Genomic DNA, 19,421 nt, shown 5'->3' on the forward strand with positions numbered 1-19,421 from the left:
CTCGATCTGATGTTGCGCATAATGCTCATCTGTGCGAACGCAGACTGCGGCGACGCGTGCGACATCAGGTGCAGCGCCAACTCGCGCAAGAGCTAGGAGCAATTGTGTATGCATCAAGGGCTCGATTTTCGGGCCGATGAAAACATGCATTAGGCTTCAAATTCTAGTGCAATGGGGCAATTTTGTTTGCGGCGTTAACAGCTACATCTTTAGCGGTAATTAGTAGCGCTTTAGCGCGACGTTGCAGACATATCGAAAGAAACAGGTTCAGCGTCGCCAAGGCTATCCCAAAAACTATGGCAGACCTCAAGCAAGCGACTGTGGACTCTTGTAGGCAAGTGCACTGGCACTGCAGCGGCCGCAGGCCCTTTACTACAGCTGGGCGCGCCAAATGCGCCATGATCGGAAGCCAGCCTGGCGCATTGACCACGGCCGCGGCCACCACCCATGCCACGCCTCCGGTCACTTACCGCAAGCCTGTAAAGCATAAACTCTCTTCACTTCACTCTATTTAACCATCACACCTGCCACTGCCAGCACTGCATCGCCACACTCACTCTCCACACACTCTCCATACCTCAGGAAAGCTCCAGCCTCCAGGGAGTCAGAGGAACCATGGCGCTCGGCAAGGTTGCGGTGGCTGCCTTGGTGGCGTCCCTCCTCCTGCTCAGCACCATCAAGGCAAGCCGACACTCTACTTCTGCTTAAGCTCTTGCATCCATATCTGAAGAAGATAACATCACTCTAACTCACACGGCTGCATGATTCTGTCTCCCAACACCATCGATCCGGATCATCGACAGGCTGCCGACTACCCTCCCGCGGCCGCTCCGTCTCTCGGGCCTCCTCCACACAAGATCGTCGACCCCATCAAAGGTATGTATACTACCATGCACATTCTGCATCCGGCTTCCAGAGATCATGTGGTCTGATGTTGCGTGCGCAGACTGCGGGGACGCGTGCGACGTGAGGTGCAGCGCCAACTCGCGCAAGAACATGTGCAGCCGCGCGTGCCTCAAGTGCTGCAGCGTCTGCCGCTGCGTGCCGGCGGGCACCGCCGGCAACAAGGAGACCTGCGGCAAGTGCTACACCGACTGGACCACGCACGGCAACAGGACCAAGTGCCCGTGATTGAACCTACCTCGATGGCATGCGTGTGTTCCTAATTGCCTTGCCGAAAGCCCCTCCTGCTTGTTCCGTGTGTTTGTTTGATCGATCGGCCTACCTATCTTAGCTAGCTACCTTGTTCATGTGATCATGTCTTCTTCCTGTGCTTGTTTGGGTTGTTTTCTTGTGTACAAATGAGTGCCCTGTAGCTGAGTGAGTATTCTTCTCTTGTAAAACCCGTGTGGGGTTTGGTTTATGTGATCACTGATCTACAGATCAGTACACGGGTTGGCGTCGTCCGCTTTACATGCTCCCTTTCTTAAGACGAGGCGGAAAATGTTGACGCTCCTTTGCCCTTGTCTCATCAGTCATACTACTGTACTATTGCTCACCAAAACTGAAAGAGTTGCTTCGACTCTATTCAGCTTCTTCCCCTTGATGACACGGATGATATGCATGCATAATGACATACCAAACCGAAGTTATCTGGTGGGATCATGTGAGAAAATGAAGGCGTAGTTCTTAGCATTGTGATGGAAAATACAGGCGGTAAAGAAAGCCTGTTGAGTTATTATCAATCGGCAGCACTGCATGAGCAGAGTACAGCGCTTGTCGCATGTGTTGTCGTGTTGCAAGTGCCGCATATATGCTTCTGTGCTTGCTTTTGCACGCAGCCGTGCATCGGTACTATCTCAGGCAAAAAGCCATGGAATAGCATGGAGAAGATAAGGTGTGGTCACGGGATCGGATTATCGGAACACGGCAGATGGCACGCGCACGGGTACTATCGTACGTAAGAGCAACACCAACCTCCACCAAGCCGTGTCCCCTGGAGCCGCCAATATGGCGTTCCTCCCTTTGTACCTGCACATAAACGCAGCCGCCAGCCATGACAGATCAGAGGAGTGGGGTAGCTAAATCTAGATTATTAAGGAAAAATATAAAGTCTAGAGCTTAAAATGAAAGTTACTGTTAGATTATTAGGCTATTTCCAAGTGAGTTTAGCTAGTAAAAGTACCATAGCAAATGCACTAACATCCTTAACCATACACATCAAACTAAGCGCATCTAGCAGATTCAAATATGGAGCGAGTACCACTTCTGCTCCCGTGCTCCTCCTCTGGAAAAAATCTGGCGCTTCAAACACAACAATGATGGAGATCTTTCCATACATGTTTGTAAGCGGGAGCACGATCGTAATTCTAGTGAGGTCCAACGTCCGTACAACCCTTTATAGGCCCATATGGCCCCCGTTGTGTTGTACCTCGTTTTGTATGTATCTACGATCACGTGCGTTTGCCGAAATAGAAATGCCCTCTATAAAGATCTTGCTTACGTGGTCTCTTTTCTTTTTCTTACACGATATACACATATTGTATCAATACAGACGGGTATACATGGGTTGGATATTGGTTTCGGCGGACCCAACACACGAAAAAACCCAACTATAACCCTGCAACTTCATTTAGGGGGAGCACCAGAGCAGCCCCCAGTGAGTACTAGTGCATACACTGAGAGGATGAGCATGTACATGGGAAGGTCGCTCCAACAGCAGCATCACCATAGTGTTGTGAGAATAGCCGGATCTGTCGAGGAAGCAGACGAACGGCGAGGGAAGACTCGAACATCAGCAAACAGACGCATTGAGACGCTACCCAAAAACCCTAATCCCCGTCTCCTGGTGCAAGATCGTGACGAAGTGTGTTTCAGAGGCATGCTCTCCCGTACGACCTTGCACGCAGTCGCCGGAATGGGAAAGACTAGAGAGCAACACAGCCAAATGAACTTGATAGAGAGAGAGAGAGAAGGGACTGGAAACTCTTCCATCTCTCATCTCCAGCTATTGCCTGGGAGGGGAGCCGACGACCGGAAACACCACACGTTGAAAGACAGGACACGCGTCGAACATGCACACGGGTCTAATCTTACGCACTTCAGTTTCCTGCAAGTTTCTCTCTCAACCTTGGCATGGAATTCTTTGAAGATGTCGAGTAACTTCCACTTGTTTTTCAACCCATAAAAAATATCTTTTTAGAGTGGTCATCAATGAATGTTACAAAGTATAATGCTCCACCATGGTATTTTCGTTCATAGAGTAAACATCAGTATGCACAATGCAAACTGTAGGCGAAAGACTACACGAACTTCTGTTGGTGCCGACAATGGTGGCGCCTTTGGGCATCGTTCTCTTTCTTGTTTGCGTCGTTTTTGAGCTTTGCTCCCGGCCGACTCGAGTGACCCTAAGGTCTCTGGGTGAAAACTCAAGCTCCTTTAGAGTAGGCGGCGACGAGGGACGCGTTCTTGCCTTTTTTAAGTGTCACCTTAGATGTACTTAGCCCTCGTGGTGTGATGGTTTCGCGGCGACTCAACATGATTGCTATTTTTCCATGGGGAAGTGGATGCCAGGGTGGCGGCCCTGGACGGCGTTGGTACACCAGGGCGGCATCCTCGATCTTCTATGTAGGAATGGTCCTATGGGGTATGACTGTTGTCGGCATGGTTTTGGGTGGTGACCTGGTGCTATGCGGGCAGCTAATTCATCGACCCCGCTTGTTCGACTTTGGGCGATGCAAAGTTTGAGCTGGCTCTATGTCGGGTGGGGTCCCTGAATTTGGTGTGACGTTCGAGGTGTGCAGGCAGTCGAGTAGGTAGCGGGGGCCATGAGATGGCTGAATCGTGCAGCCTTGTGGCTCGCGTGCGTCTTTGGTGACGAGTGGTATTGTATGTCGAGGCGGCAGCCCTCGAGACGGTGATGTGTGTCTGTTGCGTTTGGTGGCCTAGCATCGTGTGGGTGACCCCGCTTGTTCGACTTCGGGCGATACAAATATTGTTCACCAATTTTAGAAGATGTTCATATGACCGAAAAAATATGCATGAAACAGAAAGATAATTGTTCGCTGGATTAAAAAATATTCACATATTACATAAAAAAGATTCATATATTCTCATACCGAAAATAGAAATAGTAAAAAACAAGTAAATGAATGAAAAGAAGTAAATAAATGAAAAAATGAAAGAATGAGAAATAAAAGAAAATCGGTGAAAAAATAATATTTACGAGAAAGCAAAAGCTACAAAATGTAAAAATATACAGAAGAGAAGTAGTTAGGAGCGGACGTTTCCTCCCTTTGGCGCCTTTACATCGTTGTTTTGAATCGAACGTACATCGTATAGAGTTGCAGAACATAAACGGGCCAGGCCCAGAAACGGAACCGCACACCCTCCCCAGCCTGTGGGCCGGTCCAGTAATGTTTTTTTTTATTTCTGTTTTCTTTTTGCATTCGATTTTAAATTCGTTTACAATTTGGAAATCGTCCATAGTTCAAAAATTGTTCAGAATTAAAAATTTGTTCAACTTCCGAAATTCGTTCAAATTTTAAAAATCGTTCGAAATTTTAAAATTGTTCAAATTTCAAAATTCTTCTAAAATTTGGAAATTCGTTCAAGATGAAAAATCTGTTCACATTTTGAAATTCGTTCAAATTTAAAAATCGTTCAAAATTTAAAATTTATTCAAATTTCAAAATTCGTTCAAGATTAAAAATTTGTTCAAATTTCAAAATTTGTTCAACTTTTATCATACTTGAACATTTTTAAAATTTGATAATTTTCGAAAAATATTTTTAAACAGAAAAAAAAGGACAGAACAAAAAAGAAACACTGAAAAAGAAAACAAAAAAAACAAAAAGGAAAAAAAACAGAAAACAGAAAAGGAAAGGAAAAGAAAAAGAAGAAAAAACAGTAAAAATCGCCTAACCGGGCCGGTCCGCACCGCGCGCGGGGGTGTGCGGTGCGGTGCAGGCACCGACCTGGTCGGCATATAGGAATTCCCCGCAATAAGGGTTATATAGGATTTCCCGAGCGCTATCTATCCCTTACTAGTAATCAAGCACGTGCAATGCACGTAGCCATGAATCTAAGTTAAATTTTGAGTCACAACAAATCTTAAAACCAAATTGACCATAGTATATTTTGAGCCACAATTTTCCATGAAAACAATATTTGAAATATTGAAACTTCATAGATGAAATATCCAACATAAACAATGTAACTTTCAATAGAATAACATCAGGCTTTTTCGATAAAAGAAACTTTTGCAATATAACATAATGCTCTCGCCCCATTTGGTAAATCAGTGGTTTAAAATTTAATGAGCTCTCCCCACTTGTACAACAATGAAAACTTCAAAATTTATAGCCGAGACAATACATTGAATAAATCAGTGGTTTCACACTTCTCACCCATTCTTGTTCACCTATTTCATTGAGGCCATAGGTATAATCCTTGGTCTGCAAGACCGACATGTACTTGGAACCCTGATAGTTGTATATAATGCATCGAGTGGAAAGGTACGCCTACAAAATTAAATGAAGACACCCCTTCCATAACTCTTCTCAATTTTGTTGCTCCTACTATGATTGATGCTACTCTATACCAATGTAAACCACAAAACAAAAGTATGTATTGTCGCCCTGGCAACATGTGCGGACCTAGCATCCCTACGACGGCACACAACTTGCGGTTTATGATTCTCTAAAGTAATTTCGTCTAAAATTTTGCAGCCAAACCTCGTTTGCCTAGACTTCCGGAAGTTTCTGGGCCTGCCAGGCAATGCAGTGAGGTCACTTCAGAGCAGATCGTAGTAAACGGAGCACTCCTGCCAGTCAACTTTGACAACAATCGTCCTTCACTTTGCCGGCCCCTCACCATCGATGTCGCTGTCATTGTTACAGAAGCAAAAAAAAAAAAAAAAATCAAGGGAGGCACTTATGAACTTGTATACTGCACATATGTGACTTTAAGAGCTTCACATACAGTTACACCATAAATCAAAAAGGTCCATTGATCGAACACCAGTGAGAAAGTCTATCAAGGAGGCAAGTAACTGAACCTTATAAATCACAGAATTTTCCTCACCCAACAATATACTACAGTTGTACACATGTAAATACAACCATCAAATAAATAGATGTTGCATGTTCTCGGCAAAAGGCTAAGGCCCAAGGTTTATTAAATACAGTATGCATAGTTGTTGTTCAACTTACTGATTGGAGTAACATCCCACCGAAGGAAACATGACAGAGAAGTACCACCAATATATAGTGGCTTACTGGTTCGAAGTAGCATCCAAGGAAAAATGAGATCCTCAATACCAAATTATTTTATATCTCATATAGAAGTGGTACATAGCAAATGGTGGGCATACAGATTAGTGTTAGATAATTATTACTGAATTAAGTTGAAACTTGGAACTGAAGACACCAGGATGTGATGTGCAGCTTGTGAAAGAAAGTAAACAAAGCAACTTTGGTCACTCATTGCAGGTTGGTCCTGATCAAAAGCTGCAATCACAAAACAAATACTGTTAGCTCAAGTCATGATATAGATAATATACACTGCATGTACAGCATCAAATTGTCAAACATGTAAGCGGCATGGATCTGATTGGCATAGCAAGGCAAGATTGGGTGGTAAACTGGTAATGGACCGATTGGTCTTTGATCTCACCGAGACGACTTCCACCGGCTTCAACACGCGACGCTTGGCCAGTTGAACAGATGGAGACGTTCTTCAGCACCATCGCGTGCTTCTTGGCTGGGGACGCTGGACGCGCCATAGAGTTACAAGAGGAACAAATCAAATAATAAAAAAATTGAATCATATGAATTCTCAACCGATTTACAGAATGAAAAAAGAATCGATGTTCCTCACCCCTAGCTCGCAGGCTAGGTTGGTGCTGAACCGTCCCCGGCCGTGCGGACGGCAGCGTCTCCACAGGCATGGAGGATTGGTGGAGGCGACGACGACACCCTCGTCGAGAGGAGGATGGGCGGCGGCAGCGCGTCCCAAACGACGGAAGAGCTTTCGTGTTCCTGGCGGCGGGATCTGAGCCGTGCGTGGCTGAGTGCGGAGGCGGCGGTTTCGTGGGGATGGAGTGAGGAGGGAGGAAGAAGCGGTTTAGGCCTTCGGATTTTATTTCCGGTGATTAGCGCGGGTTAGGCCGGTGGATGTAGTCCGCTCGCGTCAAACACGGGCTAAATTTGGGACGTTCGATATGTATGTTTTACGGCTGAGATTGCTTGGATCAGACCCTTTGGATCTTTTAATTTTAATTAATAGTAGTGGTGATAGCGAGCTAGATTCGTGCTCGCCAATTAGGCGCCGTGGCCCAATAGCTAGTGTGTACGTTTTCGCTCAAGTTATTACACACTAAGTTCCGGTTCCGTTGATCTAAAAAAAAAGTTCTGGTTCCGTTCTGTTATTTTTGTTTCTTCTGTTTTATTTTTTCATTTTATTTCGTTGCTTCCTTTTTTTTTGGTTTTCTCTATTTCTTTTGAACACGCAATTGTGAATAATTTTTGAAAATCGCGATGTATTCTATAAATTGTGAACATTTGTTTTAACGTGTGAACAACTTTTTCGAAATCATGATATTTTTTTAGAAACTTTTTTAACTTGTGAACATTTTTTAACACAGGAATTTTTATTTTCAAAATCATGCTTTTTTAGAAACTTCATTAACTTGTCACCATTTTCGAACTCGTGAATATTTTTGAATCGAAGAATAATTTTAGAAATCATGTTTTTTTATAAAGTTTATTAACTCGTTAACATTTTTTAGCTCGTGAATTTTTTAAAACCCACGGACATTATTTTTGAAATCATGATTTTTTTTTAAATTTATTACCTTACGAACAATTTTTAACCTGTGAATTTTTTTTGAAATCATAATTTTTTAGAAACTTTTTTGAATTGTGAACAATTTTTGGAAACATTTTTACCTACTGAACATTTTTTATGTCTTAAAGTGTTTTTATATTGAACCATTTTATTTTTAAAGGCATGCTAGTGTTGGTTAGCTGACCGTTTCCCTTCTTTTCTTAAAGCTGGTCGCTGATTGATTTTTATTTTGAAAGCTAGCTTCCTTTCTTTTCTTTTTTTTGAGAGAAAGCTAGCTTCCTTTCTTATGCTGGCTCACGTAGGCTGACACTGGTCGCCCTGGGCCAGGCCCATCCGGGCGAAAGGAACGTTAGCGAGCCGACGTTCCAACTCGCTAGAAGGGAGACTTGGCCCGCAGGCCGCAGCCTCAGGTGAGCAGCGGATCAGGTGGGCCGCACTTTTGGCGAGGTTTGTGCGTAGCCCAGCTGCTTCTCACGAAACCCTCCAGGATTGCCGCGATATGATGGTAGCTCGTCAGTACGTCGTAGGTGGTCCGTGTCCGTCTGACGAAATCACCAAAGTAACGAGGTCCATAGAGGTGGATGCGCACCATCAGATGAAAGTAACGGGGTTGACAGTTGACTGAATTCAGCAAACATAATCAAAAGCCAACATCTTCGCTAGTGTACGTCTGCTCTGCACGGAAAGGTCATGGGAGTACCTCCCTCTAGTCCGATTTAGTCGAAAAGCTAGCTATACGTAAGGTTATTAACGACAGGATCGAGGGAGTATCTCTTATCTTCAGCCTCCTGATCGATCATCAGTGAACTGATGGACCTGTTTGTGGCCGCATGCAGTACGAGATAGTAGGCAAGTTTGCCTGTAGTCTGTAGATGACAGTTTGTCTGCACATGTGTTATGTACGTATTCAGTTGGTCCCCTGAACTCTCATTTATATTCCGTCCCTGGAAAATTATTAGGGTCGCTGAGCTTTGTCAAAAACTGTACATGCGCTCGCTATCCCGGCCCCCGGTTGTACGTCGCTACGTGGTCTGCACTAAAGCTATACGTCCGACGTGCATTGCTCGTACGTGCCACCATAGTTTTAAAAACCAGACCGGACCGGCGGTCCGACCGGAAAAAACCTGAACCGACGAGTCCTCCGGTTTTTTAAGAAGCACTGGTCGGAATAGTAAAAAACCAGTAAAAAATAGGAAAATAAAATGCGATAAGGAAGAATTGAACTTCCGACCTGCCCGGAAGCAATCCTAGGTCCGAGTTCAGGCCCAACACCGACTACGCTGAGTCTACTTTCATTGTGCGACTGATTTTGATACTATATAGTTGATTTTAGATTAACTTTTTCTGAAATTACATTAGATTTTAACAAATCATACCGGTTTTTTGTCGCCATCGAACCAAATGAACCGACGGTTGGACCAGCGAACCGCGAACCAACAGCTTGACCGGTTCACTCACCGGTCCGGTTTTTAAAACTATGCGTGCCACACAGCTGTATACGGATCGCGACCCCTTTTTGGGCCTATGCGCGTGAATGCTCAACATTCGGCAGATAGTCTACGGGACACAACGGTGATATGTCACGGTGCCCTGAAGCGTGTCCGTTGAGCAATTTTCTCCATCCGCAAGGCAGAAAACCTTGTCAGCCTCCTTTGGGCGACTTTTGTTAGGTCGCACATCCGTGTTCGGTGAGAGGGAAGTTGGCGGTATAGATTTAGTTTTAAGGTTTAAAGTTTAGGGTTTAGGGTTTAGGGTAAAAAGGTTGGCTTATGCATTGGATGAATGATCGAATTAGGTGTTTCAGCGAGCCACCCTCGTTCTCTCCTCCAGCGATGTAACCTTTTAGGTGTGGTAGATGGGGTTGCTTCCGCTCAGTCTCCTCTAATCTCCTTCCATCCCAAACCCCTTCGATGCATCCTTCTAATCTACGCAACCATGTTTTGATTTAAAACCATGTTTCGAATTTTGTTAGATGTAAATTTTCAATTTCATGTACATGTTTTGAACGAATTTCACCAAATCGATCGCACATGTTCGATCGTTTAAAATTTCCTTTTTGAAGTAGCTTCACTCATCATTTCGCAAAACCCTAATGTTGTAAGTTTTTTGTTTCGCTAGATGTAGACGGATAGATCTACTTAATTAGTATATTGTAAGTTCTTACATGTGTCACTTCATCCCTTTAGTGTAACATGTGTTGGCCAACCTTAGGAGATCGGTATTAGTAGTGGTGGTTAGGTAAGGGTGGTAATCCACGACATCGTTCTTGTTATGATCCGTACCAATCGTGTGAAAGGCGCATCATGTAGGTGTAGCCAGCATTGTTGCCGACTTTATTGTGTCGTGCTGGAAGATTCATGGTGTCGTATTCAGCATTGTCTTGCACGTAGGTAGTGTAACCGCGCTGGCCACCGTTATTCGTCATTGGCGACGCATGGTGATCTTTTCACGGCCGTTTTGGTAGGCTTTATGTCCATTTTTGTGGGCGGCAGCGCGTGCTAGGTATGATAGGGAAAAGGTGAGGACAAGATCACCATATAAAAAAAGGTGAGAGTGATCTTGTCCTCATCTGCAACGGAATAGTTGTGGCTTGCTTGTCTAGCCAAAGCGTTTGTGATGACTTCGTCAATCTTAAGATTTGGTGGATCAGTTTCTTAAACGCAGGCTCATAAAAATGTTCGGAGTGGTAGGGTATGCGTATGTGCGTTCATGGGAGTAAGTGTATGTCATATGCGTGAACTCTACATTTATGCTCTATTTGAGTATTTCGCCAAAAGAAAAAAAAACGATTTTTAGACTAGTCATACATCCGCCCTAAACTTAGGTGCAGCTTCCAAACACGGATTCATCTCGCGTTTGCGCGTGCCTACCTAGAGCGCCTAGCTAGAAAAGCCACCCTCGAAAGAAGACGCACTGACGGCAATGGAACTGGATACACGCGTACATCTGCATGAGCACAGCTGTGTGTGCTGTTGGCTTGTTGCGAGCCAGATGCTTCCGGTGAGACGAACCTAATCCACGGCGTCACGGATGGGACAGCAGTAGCTCGAGCGTCCCGCCGCCAATACCGCGTCCCGTGCCGTCACGCTCAGCGCCGATCAGGTCACATATCACAAGGACAAGGAGTATTTTCTTTTCGAAACACAGACTGGCATGTATTCGTGGCGCACCCGTGCAACACACGCGCGCGTACACGGTACACAGACTGGCATGTATACGGTCGCCGCCGGTTTCAACATTTTCCACCTGCTCTTGCCAATGCATGCAGCCGGAGTGGCGGTGTCGGCGCAGTGCGAGACAGAGGTCGCGGAAGATGGACGGGGTCATCTCGAACGCGTCGGTGCCGTGCTTGCCGCCGGGCATACATGGCCGGGCTGTGCTCGCCGCCATCGAGCTGTTCGTTGCGGCCAGCCACCGAGCTGCTCGTTGCCGCCGGCGAGATTGAGATCGTACTGTGGAAGGATAAGAAGTGTGGCCGCGCTTGCCGCCAACGTTGTTCTCCTGCTACACGCCTACACAGATATGTGCAGGCAATACAAAGCACATGTAGTAAGTAAATTGTTAGGACAATATGCTTGTTGTATTACCGGGGACCAAAGGCCACAATATATAGTATATGTACAGGTGTAAATATGCAGGAAGCCCCTAATATATGGGAAAACTACAATGTACAAATATATACATCTAACACCCTCCTCAAATTCATGGTTGATCCACAATACTGAGTTTGGAGAGTGAGAAATCATGCTGCGCTCGAATATGTGCCTTCGTAAATAAATCCGCCAACTGCAAATCTGAAGGCACATAGTGAACCGCAACAACATCATCCTGCACCTGAGCACGTGTGTAAAAAGCATCAACACCAATATGCTTGGTCAGCTCATGCTTGACCGGATCACATGCAATACTGATAGCACATGTACTGTCAGACAAAAGTGGAGTGGGTGTCGTAACAGAGACCCAAAATCTGCAAGCAACCACCGTAACCAGGTCAACTCAGCAATCAACAAAGCCATAGCCCGCAACTCAGCCTCAACACTCGAACGGGAAACTGCTACATGTTTCTTCGTCTTCCAAGCAACAAGCGAACCACCAAGAAACACGCAGTAAGCATAAGTGAACGACGATCCGTAGGATCACTCGCTCACGTAGCATCCGAGTAGCACTGGAGCTGGAGAGAGCTGGAACGAGGAAAGAAAAGGCGACGAGTGATCATGCCACGAAGGTAACGAAGAACACGGAGGAGATGACTATAGTGAACAATGGTAGGAGCTGAGACAAACTGACTCAGAATATGAACAAGATAAGAAATATCAGGACGAGTGACAGCAAGATAAACAAGACACCCAACAAGATGGCGATAACAGGTGGGATCAGGAAGAGGATCACCATCAGTAGGACGAAGCTTAACATTAAGCTTCATAGGAGTATCAACCGTGTGCTCACCCCCAAGAGCAGTGATACGTCTCAAACGTATCTATAATTTCTTATGTTCCATGCTAGTTTTATGATAATACTCACATGTTTTATACACACTTTACATCATTTATACGCATTTTCCGGCACTAACCTATTAACGAGATGCCGAAGCGCCAGTTCCTGTTTTGTGCTGTTTTTGGTTTCGAAATCCTACACGGAAATATTCTCGGAATTGGACGAAACTAACGCCCGGGGTCTTATTTTTCCACGGAGCTTCCCAGAAGACCGAAGGAGATACGAAGTGGGGCCACGAGGTGGCGACACCACAAGGCGGCGCGGCCAAGGAGGGGCCCGCGCCGCCCTATGGTGTGGGCCCCTCGTGAGCCTCCCGACTCTGCCCTTCCGCCTACTTAAACTCTCCGTCGCGAAAACCCTATTACCGAGAGCCACGATACGGAAAAAATTCCAGAGACGCCGCCGCCGCCAATCCCATCTCGGGGGATTCAGGAGATCGCCTCCGGCACCCTGCCGGAGAGGGGAATCATCTACCGGAGGACTCTACATCACCATGATCGCCTCCGGACTGATGTGTGAGTAGTTCATCCTTGGACTATGGGTCCATAGCAGTAGCTAGATGGTTGTCTTCTCCTCATTGTGCTATCATGTTAGATCTTGTGAGCTGCCTATCATGATCAAGATCGTCTATTTGTAATGCTACATGTTGTGTTTGTTGGGATCCGATGAATATGAATTACAATGTCAAGTTGATTATCAATCTATCATATATGTTTTGTTTATGTTCTTGCATGCTCTCCGTTGCTAGTAGAGGCTCTGGCCAAGTTGATACTTGTGACTCCAAGAGGGAGTATTTATGCTCGATAGTGGGTTCATGCCTCCATTGAATCTAGGACAGTGACAGAAAGTTCTAAGGTTGTGGATATGCTGTTGCCACTAGGGATAAAACATCAATACTTTGTCTAAGGATATTTTTGTTGATTACATTACGCACCATACTTAATGCAATTGTCTATTGTTTGCAACTTAATACTGGAAGGGGTGCAGATGCTAACCTGAAGGTGGACTTTTTAGGCATAGATGCATGCTGGATAGCGGTCTATGTACTTTGCCGTAATGCCCTAATTAAATCTCATATTAGTCATCATGATGTGTATGTGCATTGTTATGTCCTCTCTATTTGTCAATTGCCCAACTGTAATTTGTTCACCCAATATGCTATTTCTTATTGGAGAGACACCACTTGTGAACTGTGGACTCCGGTCCATTCTTTTACATCTGAAATACAATCAACTGCAAACTCTGTTCTTTGTTGTTCTTCGCAAACAAACATCATTTTCCACACCATACGTTTAATCCTTTGTTTACAGCAAGTCGGTGAGATTGACAACCTCACTGTTAATTTGGGGCAAAGTATTAATTTGATTGTGTTGTGCAGGTTCCACGTTGGCGCCTGATGTCTACGGCTGCTTCTATTCTTGTAGACAGTGTTGGGCCTCCAAGAGCAGAGGTTTGTAGAACAGCAGCAAGTTTCCCTTAAGTGGATCACCCAAGGTTTATCGAACTCAGGGAGGTAGAGGACAAAGATATCCCTCTCAAGCAATCCTGCAATCACGATACAAGAAGTCTCTTGTGTCCCCAACACACCTAATACACTTGTCAGATGTATAGGTGCACTAGTTCGGCGAAGAGATAGTGAAATACAAGTAGTATGGATGTATATGAGTGGTAATAGCAATCTGAATAAAATATGGCAGCGAGTAAACATGCAACGAACGAGTAAATAAACGGAGTTTCGATGCTTAGAAACAAGGCCTAGGGATCATACTTTCACTAGTGGACACTCTCAATATTGCAATCATAATTGAATATAAATATAAGCACTTCACTATGCTATTCTGAATTACTCTACGGCAAGATAACGAACACTAATTCATCATGTAGGCAAACCTTAAAGATGTATTTCCAAGTACTAATAAACACCCCATGCTGTCATCTGTGAGCATTCATAGGAGGTACTAACACACCACAATTTCATAGAGACATCCAACTCAAATCATAACTCGGTGAATAAGTATTCCGTGAAATATAGCCTAAGAGACCCACACGGTGCACACACTCGTCACCTTTACACACGTGGGACAAGGAGTCTCCGGAGATCACATAAGTAAAATCCACTTGAATAGCATAACGACATCTAGATTACAAAGCTCATCATATGGATCTCAATCATGTAAGGCAGCTCATGAGATCATTGTATTGAAGTACATGAGAGAGAGAGATTAACCACATAGCTACCGGTACAGCCCTTAGCCTCGATGGAGAACTACTCCCTCCTCATGGGAGACAGCAGCGGTGATGAAGATGGCGGTGGTGTCGATGGAGATGCCTTCGGGGGCACTTCCCCGTCCCGGCGGCGTGCCGGAACGGAGACTCTGTCCCCCAGATCTTGGCTTCGCGATGGCGGCGGCTCTGGAAGGTTTCTCGTACCGTGGCTTTTCCGTATCGAAGATTTAGGTCAGGGAACTTTAAATAGGCGAAGAGGCGGAGTCGGAAGGCTGACGGGACCACCACACAGTAGGGGGGCGACCCCCCCTTGGGCCGCGCCAGCCCCATGTGTGGGCCCCCTGTGGCTCTCCTCTGGTGGCTCTCGGGTGTTCTGGAAGCTTCGTGGAATTCTAAGATGCTGGGCGTTGATTTCGTCCGATTCCGAGAATATTTCCTTACTAGGATTTCGAAACCAAAAACGAGCAGAAAACAGCAAGCGGCCCTTCGGCATCTCGTCAATAGGTTAGTTCGGAAAATGCATAATAATGACATATAATGTGTATAAAACATGTGAGTATCATCATAAAAGTAGCATGGAACATAAGAAATTATAGATACGTTTGAGACGTATCAAGCATCCCCAAGCTTAGTTCCTACTCGCCCTCGAGTAGGTAAACGATAACAAGGATAATTTACTGAAGTGACATGCTATCATAATCTTGATCAATACTATTGTAAAGCATATGAGATGAATGCAGCGATTCGAAGCAATGATGAAGATAATGAGTAAACAAATGAATCATATAGCAAAGACTTTTCATGAATAATACTTTCAAGACAAGCATCAATAAGACTTGCATAAGAGTTACTCATAAAGCAATAAATTCTTAGTAGAAAGCTTTGAAACAACACAAAGGAAGATATAAGTTTCAGCAGTTGCTTTCAACTTCAACATATTTATCTCATGGATAATTGTCAACACAAAGTAATATAACAAGTGCAATAGGTAAACATGTAAGAATCAATGCACACAGTTGACACAAGTGTTTGCTTCTCGGATAGAAAGAATAGGTAAACTGACTCAACAATAAAGTAAAAGATAGGCCCTTCGCGAGAGGAAGCATGGATTACTATATTTGTGCTAGAGCTTTTCATTTTGAAAACAAGAAACAATTTTGTCAACGGTAGTAATAAATCATATGTGTTATGTATAAGATATCTTATAAGTTGCAAGCCTCATGCATAGTATACCAATAGTGCTCGCACCTTGTCCTAATTAGCTTGGATTAACATGGATTATCATTTCATAGCATATGTTTCAACCAAGTGTCACAAAGGGGTACCTCTATGCCGCCTGTACAAAGGTCTAAGGAGAAAGCTCGCATTGGATTTCTCGCTTTTGATTATTCTCAACTTAGACATCCATACCGGGACAACATAGACAACGGATAATGGACTCCTCTTTAATGCATAAGCATTCATCAACGATTAATATTCTCATAAGAGATTGAGGATTAGTTGTCCACACTCGAAACTTCCACCATGAATCATGGCTTTAGTTAGCGGCCCAATGTTCTTCTCTAACAGTATGCATACTCAAACCATTTGATCATGAAAATCGCCCTTACTTCAGACAAGACGAACATGCATAGCAACTCACATGATATTCAACAAAGGTGTAATAGTTGGTGGCGTCCCCAGAAACATGGTTACCGCTCAACAAGCAACTTATAAGAAATAAGATACATAGCTACATATTCTTCACCACAATAGTTTTTAAGGCTATTTTTCTCATGAGCTATATATTGCAACGACAAAGAATAGACTTTTTAAAGGTAGCACTCAAGTAATTTACTTTGGAATGGCAGAGAAATACCATGTAGCGGGTAGGTATGATGGACACAAATGGCATAGTTTTTGGCTCAAGGATTTGGATGCACGAGAAGTAATCCCTCTCAATACAAGGCTAGGCTAGCAAGGTTGTTTGAAGCAAACTCAAGTATGAAACGGTACAACAAAAGTTACATATGAACATATTGCAAGCATTATAAGACTTTACATCGTCTCATTGTTGTTCAAACACCTTAACCAGAAAATATCTAAACTCTAGAGAGACCAATCATGCAAACCAAATTTTAACAAGCTCTATGTAGTTCTTCATTAATAGGTGCAAAGTACATGATGCAAGAGCTTAAACATGATCTATTGAGCACAACAATTGCCAAGTATCAAATTATTAAGACATTATACCAATTACCACATGCAGCATTTTCTGTTTCCAACCATATAACAATTAACGAAGCGGTTTCAATCTTCGCCATGAACATTAAAGATAAAGCGAAGAACACAAGTGTTCATATGCAACAGCGGAGCGTGTCTCTCTCCCACACAAGCATGAATTTATTCAGAGAATGAAAATAACAAAAAAAAAATATAAGCACACAAACGCTCCAAGTAAAGCACATAAGATGTGACGGAATAAAAATATAGTTTCACTAGAGGTGACCTGATAAGTTGTCGATGAAGAAGGGGATGCCTTGGGCATCCCCAAGCTTAGATGCTTGAGTCTTCTTGAAATATGCAGGGATGAACCACGGGGGCATCCCCAAGCTTAGACTCTTCACTCTTCTTGATCATAGTATATCATCCTCCTCTCTTGACCCTTGAAAATTTCCTCCACACCAAACTCAAAACAAACTCATTAGAGGGTTAGTGCATAATCAAAATTCACATATTCAGAGGTGACACAATCATTCTTAACACTTCTGGACATTGCTCAAAGCTACTGGAAGGTAATGGAACAAAGAAATCCATCCAACACAGCAAAAGAGGCAATGCGAAATAAAAGGCAGAATCTGTCAAAACGAACGATCCGTAAAGACGAATTTTTTAGAGGCACCAGACTTGCTCGGATGAAAAAGCTCAAATTGAATGAAAGTTGCGTACATATCCGAGGATCACGCACGTAAATTGGCAGATTTTTCTGAGTTACCTACGAGAGGATCATACCCAAATTCGTGACGACGAAGAAATCTGTTTCTGCGCAGTAATCCAAATCTAGTATTGACTTTACTATCAAAGACTTTACTTGGCACAACAATGCAATAAAATAAAGATAAGGAGAGGTTGCTACAGTAGTAACAACTTCCAAGACTCAAATATAAAAAAAAGTACTGTAGTAAAATAAAGACATGGGTTATCTCCCAAGAAGTGCTTTCTTTATAGCCATTAAGATGGGCTCAGCAGTTTTAATGATGCACTCGCAAGAAATAAGAGTTGAAGCAAAAGAGAGCATCAAGAAGCAAATTAAAAACAAATTTAAGCCTAACCCACTTCCTATGCATAGGAATCTTGTAAATAAACAAATTCATGAAGCATAATGCAACAAGCATAGAAAGATAAAACAAGTGCAGCTTCAAGATTTTCAGCAAATAGAGATGTTTTTTAGTAACATGAAAATTTCTACAACCATATTTTCCTCTCTCATAATAATATCCAGTAGCATCATGAGCAAACTCAACAATATAACTATCAAATGAAACATTCTTATCATGAGTCTCATGCATAAAATTATTACTCTCCACATAAGCATAATAAATTTTATTAGTTGTAGTGGGAGCAAATTCAACAAAGTAGCTATCATTATTATTCTCATCAAGTGTAGGAGGCATAGTATAATCATAATAAAATTTACTCTCCATAGTAGGCGGCACCAAAAGACCACTATCATTATAATCATCATAAATAGGAGGCAAAGCATCATCAAAGAAAATTTTCTCCTCAAAACTTGGGGGACTAAAAAGATCATGAAAACCAGCTTCCCCAAGCTTAGAACTTTCTATATCATTATCAACAATGGTGTTCAAAGCATTCATACTAATATTACTACCAGAATGCAAATAAGGTTCCATAGGTTTTTTAATTTTCGCATCAAACAATCCATGTCTTAACTCAGGAAATAGAATAAGAAGCTCATTGTTGTCCATTATGCCTAACTAGTGTTTAACAAGAAACAAAAAGATGCAATTGCAGGATCTAAAGGAATTAGCTTCGAGCACTTACAACGGCACCAGAAAATAACTTAGTTACCTGGGACCGGACTATGAGTGCCTTTTACCTTACCTCCCCGGCAACGGCGCCAGAAAAGTGCTTGATGTCTACGGGTGCTTCTATTCTTGTAGACAGTGTTGGGCCTCCAAGAGCAGAGGTTTGTAGAAAAGCAGCAAGTTTCCCTTAAGTGGATCATCCAAGGTTAATCGAACTCAGGGAGGTAGAGGACAAAGATATCCCTCTCAAGCAACCCCGCAATCACGATACAAGAAGTCTCTTGTGTCCCCAACACACCTAATACACTTGTCAGATGTATAGGTGCACTAGTTCGACGAAGAGATAGTGAAATACAAGTAGTATGGATGTATATGAGTGGTAATAGCAATCTGAATAAAATATGGCAGCGAGTAAACATGCAACAAAACAGTAAATAAACGGAGTTTCGATGCTTAGAAACAAGGCCTAGGGATCATACTTTCACTAGTGGACACTCTCAATATTGCAATCATAATTGAATATAAATATAAGCACTTCACTATGCTATTCTGAATTACTCTCTGGCCAGATAACGAACACTAATTCATCATGTAGGCAAACCTTAAAGATGTATTCCCAAGTACTAATAAACACCCCACGCTGTCACCGTGAGCATTCATAGGAGGTACTAACACACCACAATTTCATAGAGACATCCAACTCAAATCATAACTCGGTGAATAAGTATTCTGTGAAATATAGCCTAAGAGACCCACACGGTGCACACACTGTCACCTTTACACACGTGGGACAAGGAGTCTCCGGAGATCACATAAGTAAAATCCACTTGAATAGCATAATGATGACCCACAAGTATAGGGGGTGTATCGTAGTACTTTCGATAA

At 43.4% G+C, this 19,421-nt stretch overlaps 1 protein-coding gene across 1 annotated transcript; it reads left to right on the forward strand.

Moving 5' to 3' along the window:
* Nucleotides 1–615: 615 nt before the first annotated feature.
* On the forward strand, nucleotides 616–1,131 carry LOC124670406 (snakin-2-like). Its single transcript, XM_047206913.1, has 3 exons — nucleotides 616–681; nucleotides 804–876; nucleotides 947–1,131. Exons 1-3 carry the CDS (start codon nucleotides 616–618, stop codon nucleotides 1,129–1,131), a joined length of 324 nt encoding a protein of 107 aa, XP_047062869.1.
* Nucleotides 1,132–19,421: the final 18,290 nt, after the last annotated feature.

This window comes from Lolium rigidum, chromosome 7 (genome assembly GCF_022539505.1).
Source record: "Lolium rigidum isolate FL_2022 chromosome 7, APGP_CSIRO_Lrig_0.1, whole genome shotgun sequence".
Lineage (NCBI taxonomy): Eukaryota > Viridiplantae > Streptophyta > Magnoliopsida > Poales > Poaceae > Lolium > Lolium rigidum.

Excerpts from the sequence above, each read along its gene's own strand:
- LOC124670406 (XM_047206913.1), top strand. The coding sequence starts at position 616 with ATGGCGCTCGGCAAGGTTGCGGTGGCTGCCTTGGTGGCGTCCCTCCTC. Across the intron at positions 682-803 it reads TCCTGCTCAGCACCATCAAG|GCTGCCGACTACCCTCCCGC; the intron begins GCAAGCCGACAC and ends GATCATCGACAG. Across the intron at positions 877-946 it reads GATCGTCGACCCCATCAAAG|ACTGCGGGGACGCGTGCGAC; the intron begins GTATGTATACTA and ends TTGCGTGCGCAG.